This window comes from Oncorhynchus tshawytscha, unplaced genomic scaffold (assembly GCF_018296145.1).
Source record: "Oncorhynchus tshawytscha isolate Ot180627B unplaced genomic scaffold, Otsh_v2.0 Un_contig_11557_pilon_pilon, whole genome shotgun sequence".
In the NCBI taxonomy this organism is placed as follows: domain Eukaryota; kingdom Metazoa; phylum Chordata; class Actinopteri; order Salmoniformes; family Salmonidae; genus Oncorhynchus; species Oncorhynchus tshawytscha.
In genome coordinates, this window is record NW_024608569.1 from 21,542 (window position 1) to 36,021 (window position 14,480).

General features: G+C 41.1%; 1 protein-coding gene across 5 annotated transcripts; it reads right to left on the reverse strand.

Annotated features, from left to right (window-relative positions):
* Nucleotides 1-466: 466 nt before the first annotated feature.
* On the reverse strand, nucleotides 467-9,521 carry si:ch211-121a2.4 (transmembrane protein 205). 5 transcript variants are annotated; one of them, XR_002953681.2, is made up of 5 exons: nucleotides 9,018-9,521; nucleotides 6,545-7,148; nucleotides 2,511-2,655; nucleotides 2,245-2,358; nucleotides 467-1,856 (listed from the first exon to the last, which is right to left on the reverse strand). XR_002953681.2 is itself a non-coding variant. In XM_024422474.2 (5 exons), exons 3-5 carry the CDS (start codon nucleotides 2,608-2,610, stop codon nucleotides 1,554-1,556), a joined length of 567 nt encoding a protein of 188 aa, XP_024278242.1. In that variant the 5' UTR covers nucleotides 2,611-2,655; nucleotides 6,545-7,148; nucleotides 9,018-9,521; the 3' UTR covers nucleotides 470-1,553. The 5 variants fall into 5 exon arrangements, 3 of the variants coding, with proteins under 3 accessions (XP_024278242.1, XP_024278245.1, XP_024278244.1); XR_006081691.1 differs by having other exon boundaries at nucleotides 2,245-2,408; nucleotides 9,031-9,519; XM_024422474.2 differs by having other exon boundaries at nucleotides 470-1,856; nucleotides 2,245-2,408.
* Between the last annotated feature and the right edge of the window lie 4,959 nt (nucleotides 9,522-14,480).

The following is a 14,480-nucleotide window of genomic DNA, read 5'->3' on the forward strand; positions in this document are numbered from 1 at the left end:
GTTTAATAAAATACATCCCTCCATCTCTCCTCTAGTTTAATAAAATACATCTCTCCATCTCTCCTCTAGTTTAATAAAATACATCTCTCCATCTCTCCTCTAGTTTAATAAAATACATCCCTCCATCTCTCCTCTAGTAGAATAAAATACATCTCTCCATCTCTCCTCTAGTTTAATAAAATACATCTCTCCATCTCTCCTCTAGTTTAATAAAATACATCCCTCCATCTCTCCTCTAGTAGAATAAAATACATCTCTCCATCTCTCCTCTAGTTTAATAAAATACATCCCTCCACCTCTCTAGTTTAATAAAATACATCCCTCCACCTCTAGTTTAATAAAATACATCCCTCCACCTCTCCTCTAGTAGAATAAAATGCATCCCTCCATCTCTCCTCTAGTAGAATAAAATACATCCCTCCACCTCTCTAGTTTAATAAAATACATCTCTCCTCTAGTTTAATAAAATACATCCCTCCATCTCTCCTCCAGTAGAATAAAATACATCCCTCCATCTCTCCGCTAGTAGAATAAAATACATCCCTCCATCTCTCCTCTAGTAGAATAAAATACATCCCTCTAGTAGAATAAAATACATCTCTCCTCTAGTAGAATAAAATACATCTCTCCTCTAGTAGAATAAAAATACATCTCTCCTCTAGTAGAATAAAATACATCCCTCTAGTAGAATAAAAATACATCTCTCCTCTAGTAGAATAAAAATACATCTCTCCTAGTAGAATAAAAATACATCTCTCCTCTAGTAGAATAAAATACATCTCTCCTCTAGTAGAATAAAAATACATCTCTCCTCTAGTAGAATAAAAATACATCTCTCCTCTAGTAGAATAAAAATACATCTCTCCTCTAGTAGAATAAAAATACATCTCTCCTCTAGTAGAATAAAAATACATCTCTCCTCTAGTAGAATAAAAATACATCTCTCCTCTAGTAGAATAAAAATACATCTCTCCTCTAGTAGAATAAAAATACATCTCTCCTCTAGTAGAATAAAAATACATCTCTCCTCTAGTAGAATAAAAATACATCTCTCCTCTAGTAGAATAAAAATACATCTCTCCTCTAGTAGAATAAAAATACATCTCTCCTCTAGTAGAATAAAAATACATCTCTCCTCTAGTAGAATAAAAATACATCTCTCCTCTAGTAGAATAAAAATACATCTCTCCTCTAGTAGAATAAAAATACATCTCTCCTCTAGTAGAATAAAAATACATCTCTCCTCTAGTAGAATAAAAATACATCTCTCCTCTAGTAGAATAAAAATGCATCTCTCCTCTAGTAGAATAAAAATGCATCTCTCCTCTAGTAGAATGAAAATACATCTCCATCGCTCTAGTAGAAGATTAAAATGGCTTGAAAAAGAACAAACCTGAGTGTTGCTGGACTTAACCACGGGAGGCTGGTGAGGGTAGGGCGGCTCATAGTATGAAACCATGATTTTAATGTGTCGATACCATTCACTCCAGCCACCCGTGGACTTACCATCCATATTTCCCCAGCCAATAGATACTGCAGATTTGGTAACTGTGCTATAGTGAAGTAAGGTTCTCTGCTAGGTAGTACAGGCTGTATGCATTGCAGGTAATGCAGCAGATGTTACACAGCGAAGACAACCGTCTGTAAAGCCACAGCTGACCAGACAGACGCCTGTATCTACCTTCTGTCTCACACAGCTTGGCGTAAGCCTCCCTATTGGTAGATAGACCAATGTCCTGGCCCAATCCTTGTGCTTGCTCCATTAGATGCATGTCTTCCATTATCTCTGATGTCATCTGACCGAACCACTGGGCGTTGACCGCTGCTACCGACACACACAGGAAGTATACCCCAATCTACAGCGAGAGAGACAAAGTGTATCAATGTATGAAAGCAGCTGCATAGAGGAATGAGTCCCTGACAAGGTTACAGATCTGGGGGAGAATCTTAATTGCATTCTCGTCTCCTTCTCAAAACCCATTGAGAGAGCCAGAGGTCCCTCCCTTCGGACCTTCTCCAATGGGTTATGAGGTGAGGATTCTCCCACGGTCAGGACTCCTCGTGTACCTGGAAGAATCTGTTGCATACTTCATGTCCTCTCCTTTTCATAACCCATTGGAGGAGAAGGTCTGAAGGGAGGGACCTCTGGCTTTCTCATCCAATGGGTTTTGAGAAGGAGATGAGTATGCAATTTAAATTTTCCTAGTCATCTAGCAGGGTGGTAGGGTCAAGGGTCCGGGTTACCTGGAAGGCCTCTCTGTCATCTAGCAGGTCTGCAGGGTGGTAGACAGCGAACAGCGTCAGGTTGAGGAAGGCACAGAGAGAGCCCAGGTGAAGGTAGAACGGAACCAGTCTGCTCTGGATCAAACCAAATGTGTGTCTGTTCAGGTGGCTTTCCATCACAAAGCCTGATCAAAAACACACAGGAGCCCTATAGGAGTACTGTCCATCATACACACCAACATACACCCTCTCACAGGGTTAAGGGGCTCAGAGGTCAAGTTACTTACTTGATATGCAGGTAAACCAGATCTGCATGCCCCAGTAGGTGGACAGCAGCACCAGTTGCAGCAGTTTGGCAGAGAGGCTGGGATCCCCTTCAGTGGTCATTGTCAGTCCAGCCGTCTCCTTCCACCTTTCTCTCTGCCTGGATCCCTGTAAGCAGACACACAGGGTTATTTCTCTCTGACCCTGTCCCCCCACTAAGTCACCAGCAGTAGCAGGTTACTGGACCAGAGGTGAAAGTCTAGTTTCAGAATAACAGCAATGTAACTAGCTAGCTACTCAACTTAATTCTGTTTCCCTTGAAGCTATAACAATCCGACTACATGTTAATTACATTCTCTAGTCGGAACGTGGCAATGTCTTGGAAAACACACCTCAATCCAGTGATGGGAGATGTCAGTGTACTAATTATGCCAACTGACAAATCAAGATGATTAAAAATGAGGAGCATTACAATGAAACCTTTCCGTCAGTATTCTAGGCAAGCTAATATTAAAGCAACCAATGCTAGGCTTCGCATTTTCATGGAATCCAATGGGCTGCTAAAGCATTAGCTAGCCTAGCATGCTGAAGAAAAAGACACAACTAGCACTACTTCAATCTTATCAATTTATTAGAGAATTCTGTTCATTGACCAGTGTTCAACACCATAGTGCCCTCCAAGCTCAGGACCCTGGAACTGAACACCTCCCTCTGCAACTGGATCCTGGACTTCCTAACAGGCCGCCCCCATATAGTGAGGGTTGGCAACAACACATCCGCCATGCTAACCCTCAACACTCCTGTACCCCCCCGTTCACTGCATGGCCGCGCACGACTCCAACATCAAGTTTACTGACAACGTGACGGTGGTAGGCCTGATCACCGACGACGATGAGACAGTCTATAGGGAAGTCAGTGACCTGCCAGGACAACAACCTCTCACTCAATGTAGCAAGACAAAGGAGCCGATAATGGACTACAGGAAACAGAGGGTCGAGCATGCCCCCATCCACGGGACTGTAGTGGAGTAGGTTGAGAGCTTCAAGTTCCTCTGTGTCCACATATGTACATACAGTCACTGTGGGGACGACATCATCGATGCACTTATTGATGAAGCCAGAGATGTCGTGTACTCAATGCCATCAGAAGAACCCCGGAACATATTCCAGTCTGTACTAGCAAAGCAGTCCTGTAGCTTAGCATCTGCTTCATCTGATCACTTTTTTTATTTATCTAGTCACTGGTGCTTCCTGCTTTAATTTTCGTTTGTAAGCAGGAATCAGAAGGATAAAGTCATGGTCAGATTTGCCAAATGGAGGGCGAGGGAGAGCTTTGTACGCGACTCTGTGTATGGAGTAAAGGTGGTCTTGAGTGTTTTTCCCTCTGGTTGCACATTTACCATGCTGATAGAAATTAGGTAAAACGGATTTGAAGTCCCCGGCCACTAGGAGCGCTGCCTCTGGATGAGCGTTTTCCTGTTTGCAAATGGCGGTATACAGCTCATTGAGTGTGGTCTTAGTGCCAGCATCGGTCTGTGGTGGTATGTAGACAGCTACGAAAAATACAGATGAAAACTTTCTAGGTAGATAGAGTATCTCATGATAAGCTGTTGATCACACTACCTCAGACAGGCAAAACCTTGAGACTTCCTTAGATATCGTACACCAGCTGTTGTTCACAAATATACATAGACCGTCACCCGTTGTCTTCCCAGAGGCTGCTGTCCTATTCTGCCGATGCAGTGTATAACCCGCCAGATGCATGTTATTCATGTCGTTGTTCGGCCACTTCTCAGTGAAACAAGATATATAAGTGCTTTTATCATGTCCAATTTATTTTCCAGAGATTGTACGTTGGCCAGTAGTACAGATGGCAAGGGCAGATTAGCCAATCATCTGCAGATCCTCAAGGCACCCCGATCTCTTTCCGCGATATCTTATCTCCTGTGAATGACGGGGATGGGGGCCTGTTCAGGTGTCTGGAGTAAATCCCTCGTCTGACTCATTTAAGAGAAATTATTCGTCCAGTTCAAGATGGGTAATCGCAGTTCTGATTTCGATAAGATCTTTTTGTCATAAGAGATGGTAGCAGCAACATTATCTACAAAATAAGTTACAATGCTTAGAAAACAAACAAAATAGCACTGTTGGTTAATTAAGAGCCCATGAAACGGTAGCCATCCTCTCCAACGCCATCTTACACTTATGTAAATATAATATGTTTATTTTATTAGCAAACATTTCTAAAAACCTGTTTTTGCTTTGTCATTATGGGATCTTGTATATAGATTTATGAGGGGAAAAACAAATAAACGATTTCATCAGTTTTAGAATATGGCTGTAACCGAACAAAATGTTGGAAAAATTCAAGGGGTCTGAATACTTTTCCAAAGGCACTATACGCTGCTGCTATTGTTCATCTATCCTGTTGCATAGTCATTTTATCCCTACCTACAGTACCAGTCAAAAGTTGACACACCTACTCATTCAAGGGTTTTTCTTTATTTTTAATATTTTCTACATTGTAGAATAAGTGAAGACATCAAAACTATGAAACAAAGCAGTAACAGAAAAGTGTTCAGTCATAATATATTTTGTATTTCAGATTCTTCAAGGTACACATCCTTTGACAGTTTTGCACACTCTTGGCATTCTCTCAACCAACTTCACCTGGAATGCTTTTCCAACAGTTCCCACATATGCTGAGCCTTTGCTGGCTGCTTTTCCTTCACTCTGCGGTCCAACTCATCTAAACCGTCTCAATTGGGTTGAGGTCGGGTGATTGTGGAGGCCAGGTCATCTGATGCAGCACTCCATCACTCTCCTTCTTATAGTCCTTACACAGCCTGGAGGTGTGTTGGGTCATTGTCCTGTTGAAAAACAAATGATAGTCCCACTAAGACCAAACCAGATAGGATGGCGTATCGCTACAGAATGCTGTGGTAGCCATGCTGGTTAAGTGTGCCTTGAATTCTAATTAAATCACTGACAGTATCACCAGCAAAGCACCATCACACCTGCCCGCTTCACGGTGGGAACCACACATGCAGAGATCATCCGTTCACCTACTCTGCATCTCACAAAGAGACAGCGGTTGGATCAAAAAAATCTCAAATTTGGAGTGATCAGACCAAAGGACAGATTTCCACCTGATGTCCATTACTCGTGTTTCTTGACCCAAGCAAGTCTCTTATTAGTGGTTTATTTGCAGCAATTCGACCATGACCTGATTCACGCAGTCTCCTCTGAACAGTTGATGTTGAGATGTGTCTGTTACTTGAACTCTGAAGCATTTATTTGAGGTGCAGTTAACTCTAAAGAACGTATCCTCTGCAGCAGAGGTAACTCGGTCTTCCTTTCCTGTGGCGGTCCTCATGAGAGCCAGTTTCATCATAGCACTTGATGGTTTTTGCAAATACAACTTAAGAATCTTTCAAAGTCCTTGAAATTCTCCAGATTGACTGACCTTCATGTCTTAACATTCTATTCTGTATACTCCCCTTGTCCTAAGGGTAAAAAAAAAATGACCCGCCTTCACTAAACCCCTAAAATAAAGTAGCTTAATTGAATTTTAAATCCAAAATCTATTTTGCATGAAGAAACAACCTGTCATTCTTCAAACTTTGAATATCTGGGTTTTCCCTCTTCACAATGCAGAAAGACTGATTAAATGCAGTCTGCACCACTCGTTTTTTTAACAACACACCTATCAATAGTTCTTTACTAAAGTAGAGGTTTATTATTGCTTAAGGTACTGCATAGGTGTAAACTTGTGTGCAAGAGACAGCACTTGTATTGCCTAAGAAAGCAGAAATGTGAAAAAGTTGTCGATTGCATTTTATTGAAGGGAAACAATACGTCTTGAACTTTTTTGGCAACAGTGATATACTGTACAATGAGGAATTCAACTACAAAATACTAGTCTTCTCACATTTAACCATTGCCCCAACCCACAAGGTGTATGAACAATAAATTAGAACAAACTAGATACAAAACAAATGTGAACATAAATCAATGAACTCTAGGGACTGTTCTTCTATATGAAAATTAAAATGTACCTCTGAATAGAACCAGTTGCTTTAGGCCCAGGGTTGTAGAGGTATGGCAGACACTCCATCCACTTCTTATGGCTGCCAGTTTGTCTCTCACACCTTGACTCAGTTATCAAATTTTAGCATTCTTGAGACCGTGTGAAAGACTGGCATCATGGCACGGAAAATCGCCCTTCCACTCTCTGCATCCCAGAGACTACATGTAGCCTTGCCTCGGGACCTATACACACCCGCTAAGATTAGCAGCCCTATGTAGACACGCAGGTCAATCTCATCCATCCTTTGAGTTGTCTCTAATTTTATCATTTCCAGGATGATTTTTTTTCGATGGCTGGTGTGAACATGTAGAATGTTGAGGTAATGTCCTGGGCAACTGCATGCCTTGTGGGCCCTGGGGCCATCCTTATGACATTTGTGCTGCCTTCCTGCCCTGGTTGTCATATGGTGAAAAGGACCATGTTATTTTGCTGTTCTTTGACAAAAATGTATCTTTCAGCTTGGGGGATTTCTCCATCTGAAGATGATGCATCGTGCTCTGGGTTGTATTCTTCCCCATCTTCTTCTTTAGATACCTCTTCTAAACCATTGTTTTCTTGTTTCTCCTGGACATCTGAAGAAAATAAAAATCAGATCTACGACCTGTTGGGCACTGAAACATTGCACTCATGGCTTCAGCAGAGAGAGAACTGGAGGGACTGTCATCTGCAGCACCTTTATAGCCTCTGACTGCATTCACCATTAGCAAACAATGTTTAGTTAGTCTGAAATTGTCTAAGTTCAATCAGTAGCACACAATCTCAATTTCTCATTGTTGGTGTGTAAATTATTTTATAACTACCGGGACAAAAATGACCCTAAGAATCTTTGTACCCTGGTGGTGTACAGCTTTCATGGAATTATGAACAAAGGCAATGTTTCACTTTTTCTAATGTTGGGGTCACTCTAGGAAAAGTCAACTAATTTCAAGTTGAAAAAAATACAATTTAGGGGGTTTTCTCTGCTGTTAAACAGTGGCTGGTCATTTTTTTATACTTATGACAATAAAAGGGTTAAAGTAATGAATGGACTAATTTCTCTTTGCTAATTTGAGTTTGCCATAATATGGACTTGGTCCTTTACCAAATACCTTCTGTACCACCCCTACCTTGTCACAACACAACTGATTGGCTCAAATGCATTAAGGAAAATTCCACATTCACTTTTAACAAGGCACATCTGTTAATTGAAATTCATTCCAGTTGACTACATCATGAAGTTGGTTGAGAGAATGCCAAGTGTGTGCAAAGCTGTCAAGGCAAAGGGTGGCTACTTTGAATAATCTCACATTTAAAATATATTTTGATTTGTTTAACACTTTGGTTCCATGTGTTATTTCATAGTTTTGATGTCTTCACTATTATTCTACAATGTAGAAAATAGTCTAAAATAAAATAAAAACCCTGGAATGAGTAGGCTATCCACATTTTTGACTGGTGCTGTATACGTTATGTAAAGTTACATATCGGTACTGGTACCCAGTATATATAGCCATGGTATCGTTAGTCATTGTGTATTTATTCCTCATTTTATTTCATATTTTTCCTCTGCATTGTTAGGAAGGGCACGTAAGTAAGAATTTCACTGTAAGTATGCAGCGGTTATTTACAAATGAAATTCGTCTCCCTGATCTTGGAAAAGCCGCGTTGTGACTAGAGGGTAATTAAAGTGTAGTCCGATTCTTACGGCTATTTCCCAACAGCTTTACACTGTTGTCCCTTGATTATTTCGACCCCAGAACCATGTGTTGTTGCCATGCTATGTTGTTTTAGGTGTCTATGTAACGTTAGTGGTGCCTCTTGTCGTGATGTGCGTTTTGCCCTATATTTTTTTATTTTTATATATATATATATATATATATATATATATATATATATATATATATATATATATATATATATATATATATTTTTTTTTTTTTTTATGTAGGTTTAATCCCCGTCCCCGGAAAAAGGCATTTTTGTAGGCCGTCATTGTAAATAATAATGTGATCTTAACTGACTTGCCTAGTTAAACATGTGGGTTTTTTTAATCCGTCTGACAGCATATAACATGACTGACTGCAGACATACTTAGCCCGCAAGCTGGTTACAGCATGCTACATAGTTAGGCAGCTAACGTTAGCCGGCAAGTCATTTGATCAGTGTGGGGTGGGGTGGGGGGGACATAACAAGCCAGCTTCAATGTCACCTTCAACGAACTACGTTGGCTAGCTACTTGTTGTCATGTTTCAAAAGAGGTACTGTAGCTGCTAGCGAACTGCTGCCTGCCTGGCAGCTTAGCTAGCCAATTATGAGAAGTCAAGACAGGCTTGCTAACTAGCCACCTAAATTGTGCAAAGTTGTCTAATCGTGCATAAAGATTTCAATCATTTGTAATCAGTGCTTTTCAGGATAACGTCCATTAATCTCTATTTAGGAAATTAATGTTATTTCAACAGCACCTCAAATAGCTACCAGTTTGTTGCAGTCTTGAAAACGACACCTTTCCTTGCTGACTGGAGACAGAGGCGCTCTTCTTCTTCGTTGGAGATGGGTCTGCGGATACGACTTTAAGGTGCACTGCCACCTACTGTACTGAAGTGTGAGGCCAGTCACGGCCAACCTATCTGAATTATTCTTGTTCGTAAAATAAATATTAATAATTGCACCACCAACTAACCCTACACCTATACACCACTATTTCATTTAAAAAACTACACTCATTAAGAACCCTCTACCCCAATCCACTACTTTGATGCTATCTGCTCCTGCACCATGCCAACGACCTGGGAGGACATAACCCCATCCCTCAACACACCCTGTAACTCTTCAGAAGTCAGATCTCGTTTACCAAAATACTTATCTGCAGTTTCCACCACAATATATATTTTCTGTGATTTACGTTCCATCTCTGCGCACAGTTGATAACCATTGCTATGAACGCTAAGAAACCAGCCTTACTGAAGCATACAGTACCAGTCAAGAGTTTGGACACACCTACTCATTCAAGGGTTTTTCTTTATTTTACTATTTTCTACATTGTATAATAATAGTGAAGACATCAACTATGAAAGAACACAAAGGGAATCATCTAGTAAGCAAAAAAGTGTTAAACGAATCAAAATATATTTTAACGACCCTGGGCCGCTACAATATTTTATATTTGAGATTATTCAAAGTAGCCTCGAAGTACCCTTCGCCTTGATGACAGATTTTACAGTGTTCGGGAGCTGCCAAGTAGCAAGCCTATATTGGAGTCCAGAATAGCGACACTGTCCTCTGGTGTTTCAATTAAGAACTGTCATTGAACCCATTGAAAATAGGCGATCTCAGCGGAGAAATATTGTAAAACATATTTTTTTAGCAAATGAGTGCAGAGAATGAAGAAATTGCAGAAACTTCTGAAATGGAGAAAGTGAGGAATTAGATGAACATTCTGAAAATGAAGGAATGCAAGGAATGAGGAAACAAAAAAAATGTATGTAGAAAATGGCAACCATTGGTCGAGTACTAGAGTTTGAGGCTACACAAGAGGATTTTGATTCCCATTTAGAGCGTTTTGAGCGTCGGCTGGATGCAAATTAAATCAAAGATGGAAAGAAAGCAGACGTATTTCTCAGAGGTTTGGGTCCAACTGAGTATGGATTGCTGAAAGGTCTCATTGAACCAATAAATGCAGTGGAGTTGACCTATGCAGGTCTGGATATTTATGGATTTTTTGATTGCTCTAAGACCCACATTGGTGTCAATGTTGGTATACAAGGAGTCGATATCAATTGAAAAAAACAGTTTCTCGAGGCACACTAATTTCTTTCAATTTTGTCACAAGGGTTAGGGTTAGGGTTAGGGGTTAGGGGTTAGGGGGTTAGGGTTAGGGTTGGATTAGGGTTAGGGGTTAGGGTTAGGGTTAGAGGGTTAGGGTTAGAGTTAGGTTTCTAGTTTTGAGTCGGTTGATCCACTTCCATCTCTGACACGGGTTAGGGTTAGGGGTTAGGGTTAGGGTTAGGGGTTAGGTTTAGGGTTAGGGTTAGAGGGTTAGGGTTAGGTTTAGGGGTTAGGGTTAGAGGGTTAGGGTTAGGGTTAGAGGGTTAGGGGTTAGGGGTTAGGGTTTAGGGTTAGGGTTTAGGGTTAGAGGGTTAGGGATTAGGGTTAGGGGTTCGGGTTAGGGTTGGGTTAGGGTTAGGGGTTAGGGTTAGGGGTTAGGGTTAGGGTTAGGGTTAGGGTTAGGGTTAGGGTTAGAGGGTTAGGGTTAGGGTTAGGGGTTAGGGTTAGGGTTAGGGGTTAGGGTTAGGGTTAGGGTTAGGGTTAGGGGTTAGGGGTTAGGGTTAGGGGGTTAGGGTTAGAGGGTTAGGGTTAGAGGGTTAGGGTTAGGGTTAAAGGGTTAGGGTTAGGGGTTAGGGTTAGAGGGTTAGGGGTTAGGGTTAGGGTTAGAGGGTTAGGGTTAGGGTTAGAGGGTTAGGGTTAGGTTTCTAGTTTTGAGTCGGTTGATCCACTTCCATCTCTGACACGTGGAAACCGGAGGGGGAAAGGGTTAGGTTTCTAGTTTTGAGTCGGTTGATCCACTTCCATCTCTGACACGTGGAAACCGGAGGGGGGAAGGGAGGGGTTGCACTCCACATCATATACGCGCGGGTCGGAGGGTACGGGCGCGGCCGGCCAAAGTCGCAGGCCCCATGGTAGCCCACTTGTAGATTAACCCGTTGGTTGGGTTAAAGGACTGTCTGTCTGTAGGGTTAGGGTTAGGTATGGTTTTAGAATGGTTAAGGTTAGGGTTTAGGGTTAGGGTAAGATATGGTTTTTTGAGAAGGGTTAGGGTTAAGTTTAGGTATGGGTTTTTGGGATGGTTAAGGTTAGGGTTAGGGTTAGGGTAAGGTATAGAAAAGGTTAAGGGTTAGGTTTTGAATATAATTGTGTTTCGTTTCAACTAGTTCGTTTTACGGTGCACAGGCCTATCTCCTGTTTATCCCTCCCCTTTCTGCTGATCTAATATAATTAGGTGTAGTACTTAAAAAGGCCTGTAGATGTCCTCCTAGGATCATAAATTAAACTGAGGTAGGCTCCAAGTTGCCTCTTTTTCTGGGTGGCAGTGCAGAAGTCAATGTGGTGAGAGATTCATTCAACCATAGTGTTGTTAAATATGAACATAAACGCCATATTGTGCATTTAAATGGTTTTATTGTTTTGTTAAAGGAAAGGAAAAACCTAAAAGAGGAAGTGCCAAACTAAAACCAAACAAACCATAAATATATAGAGAGTAAAAATAAAATATGAATAAAACCATGTTCTTCTCCATCCATTTTCCTGTCTGTTAAAACCCATTTTCTAAAACCTCTCGTTCAGGCCATTTGGCGTTATTGTCTGTAGGTGCTGGATCCACTTCCGTTCTACCCTCTTTCGCTGCCCACAGGTCCAGCCTATATATGACTGTAACCCTGATATGGTAAGGTGAGTGATGGGGTGCTCCTGGAAGTGGGTTATGAGTTCCGTTTGTAGGTGTGCCCTTTTAATGTTATACAGGTGTTGTTTGAGTCTGGTTTCTATGGTGTGTTTGGTTTCTCCAATGTATTGTTTATTGCAAAGTGTACATGTAATGATGTAAATGGTGTTATGTGTGGTCAATGAATAGGATTCTTGTACTGATGCTGATGTGTGGCTGTGTATATTTGTAATGAACTTTATCTGTCGAAAATGGAAATTATGAGGTTTGAGGTCTTGTGGTGGCTTACTACTGAATCTTGCTTTGGTGAGGAGGTCCTTTAAGTTTTTGTTCTTTCTAAATGCTGAAATGATTCTATATGGTTTGAGTGGTATGTAAGTGTGCTGAGTTGTAGAGAAGTTTTGTTTGATTGATTGATGTAGGGGTCTAATTCTATGTGAAAATGTGGTTACTAGGGGGATGATAATTGTCTGCTGATTGAGTATTGATGACAAGGGAGAAGAGACAGAGGAAGTGTTTCGGTTTAGTGATTGGTGCAGATCACTTTCCATAGGGGAGTCAGGATTAGGGTAAAGGAGGGAGATAGGATGAGAACCCTGGTTAGGGTTTTGGTACACATTAGGGTTAGGCGTGGGGTTTGGGGAAAGGTTGAGGTTAAGGTTAGGCATCGGGTTAAGGGAAAGGTTAAGGTTGGGCATGGGGTTAAGGGAAAGGTTAAGGTTAGGCGTGGGGTTAAGGGAAAGGTTAAAGTTAGGCGTGGGGTTTGGGAAGAGGTTAAGATTAGGCGTGGGGTTTGGGGAAAGGTTAAGGTTAGGCGTGGGGTTAAGGGAAAGGTTAAGGTTAGGCGTTGGGTTAAGGGAAAGGTTAAGGTTAGGCGTGAGGTTTGGGAAGAGGTTAAGATTAGGCGTGGGGTTTGGGGAGAGGTTTGGGGAGAGGTTAAGGTTAGGTGTGGGGTTAAGGGAAAGGTTAAGGTTAGGCGTGGGGTTAAGGGAAAGGTTAAGGTTAGGCGTGAGGTTTGGGGAGGGGTTAAGGTTAGGAGTAGGATTTGAGGTTAAGGTTAAGAGAGGTGGATGATTTGCTGTGGTCTGTGAGTGTTGGATGAATGGGAGGGAGGGCGGCCAATGTGTTGTTTTTAATGGTTCTTAAAAATCGTTTTGAATATCCTCTTCTTCTAAGTACATTAAATAGTGTATTTATTGCATGATCCAGGTCTTGCTTGCAAGATGATATCCTGTAGAACCGTATGATTTGTGATTTTATTATTCCCTTAAATGTATGTTTAGGATGGTAACTGTGTTTATGAAGTAAAGCATGTGTGTCTGTTGGTTTGAAGTAAACTCTAGTGTGTAGTGTTTTCTGTGATTGATTGTTATTACTGAAAAAAACTGTTGTGTCTAAGAAGTTGACTTCTTGCGGGTGAATTGTGTATTTAACCTTAATGGATGGATGATGACTGTTAAGAATGTTTATGAAATCTGTGAATAACTGGATGTCGTGGGGCCAGGCTCCTATTATGTCGTCTAAAAAGTGGTAATAAAAAGTGGGTTGATATGGACACTTGGCCAGTGCCTCTCTCTCCCATTCAGCCATGTATATATTGGCGTAAGCAGGTGCAAATTTTTTGCCCATAGCTGTTCCCTCCACCTGCAGATAATAATGATCATTGAATAAAAAATCATTGCTAGTCAGGCTGATTTCTAATAGTTGTAATATTTCTTTGTCCGGTCTAGTGTTGTCTGGGTATCTCTTAAAAATATTCCTAATTGCTTCTATTCCTGTTGCTGTATTTATGTTGGTGTATAAGCTATCAATATCTATCGTGAATATGTGTGTGTGGGAGGGAACAACTATGGGTCCAATCCTCTCCATGAAGTGATAGGTGTCCCTGAGAAAGCTGGGGTGCCTTGTGGAGAGAGGGTTGATATGGTGATCTATATATTGTGAAATGTTATAGGATTCACTATTGCAGTCTGAGACAATCGGTCTGCCAGGAGGAACTTCAAAGGGAATTGTCCATGTCTCCGGTTCCTTGTGTACTTTTAGCAGTAAGTAGAATAGTCTAGGTCGTGGGGTGTCTGTACCGTAGAGAAAGTCCCGTTGTTTTGCTGTGATATAGTGTTGGTCTGTGAGTCTTTTTATTATTGTCCTTAGCTGTGTCTGTGTTTGTGGTTGTATACTGTTTTCTATTTGTTTATAATGTTTGGTGTTTGATAACTGTCTGTTGGCTTCATACATGTATTGATGTTTATCCAATATGACTATTTTTGAACCTTTATCTGCTGGTTTGATGATTATGTGTGGGTTATTTTTAAGTTGTTGTATTGCCTGTCTTTCTACCTGTGTGAGGTTATCCTCCCTATCTGTGTGTGTCTGATGGTTGTGAAGTATGTTTTTGTCTATTCTGATTAGTCTCCTGATTCTACCATCTATCTGGGAGGTTTTAGGTTCCCAGGTAGATGGTAAAGTAAATGGTAGGTGATTGTCATCT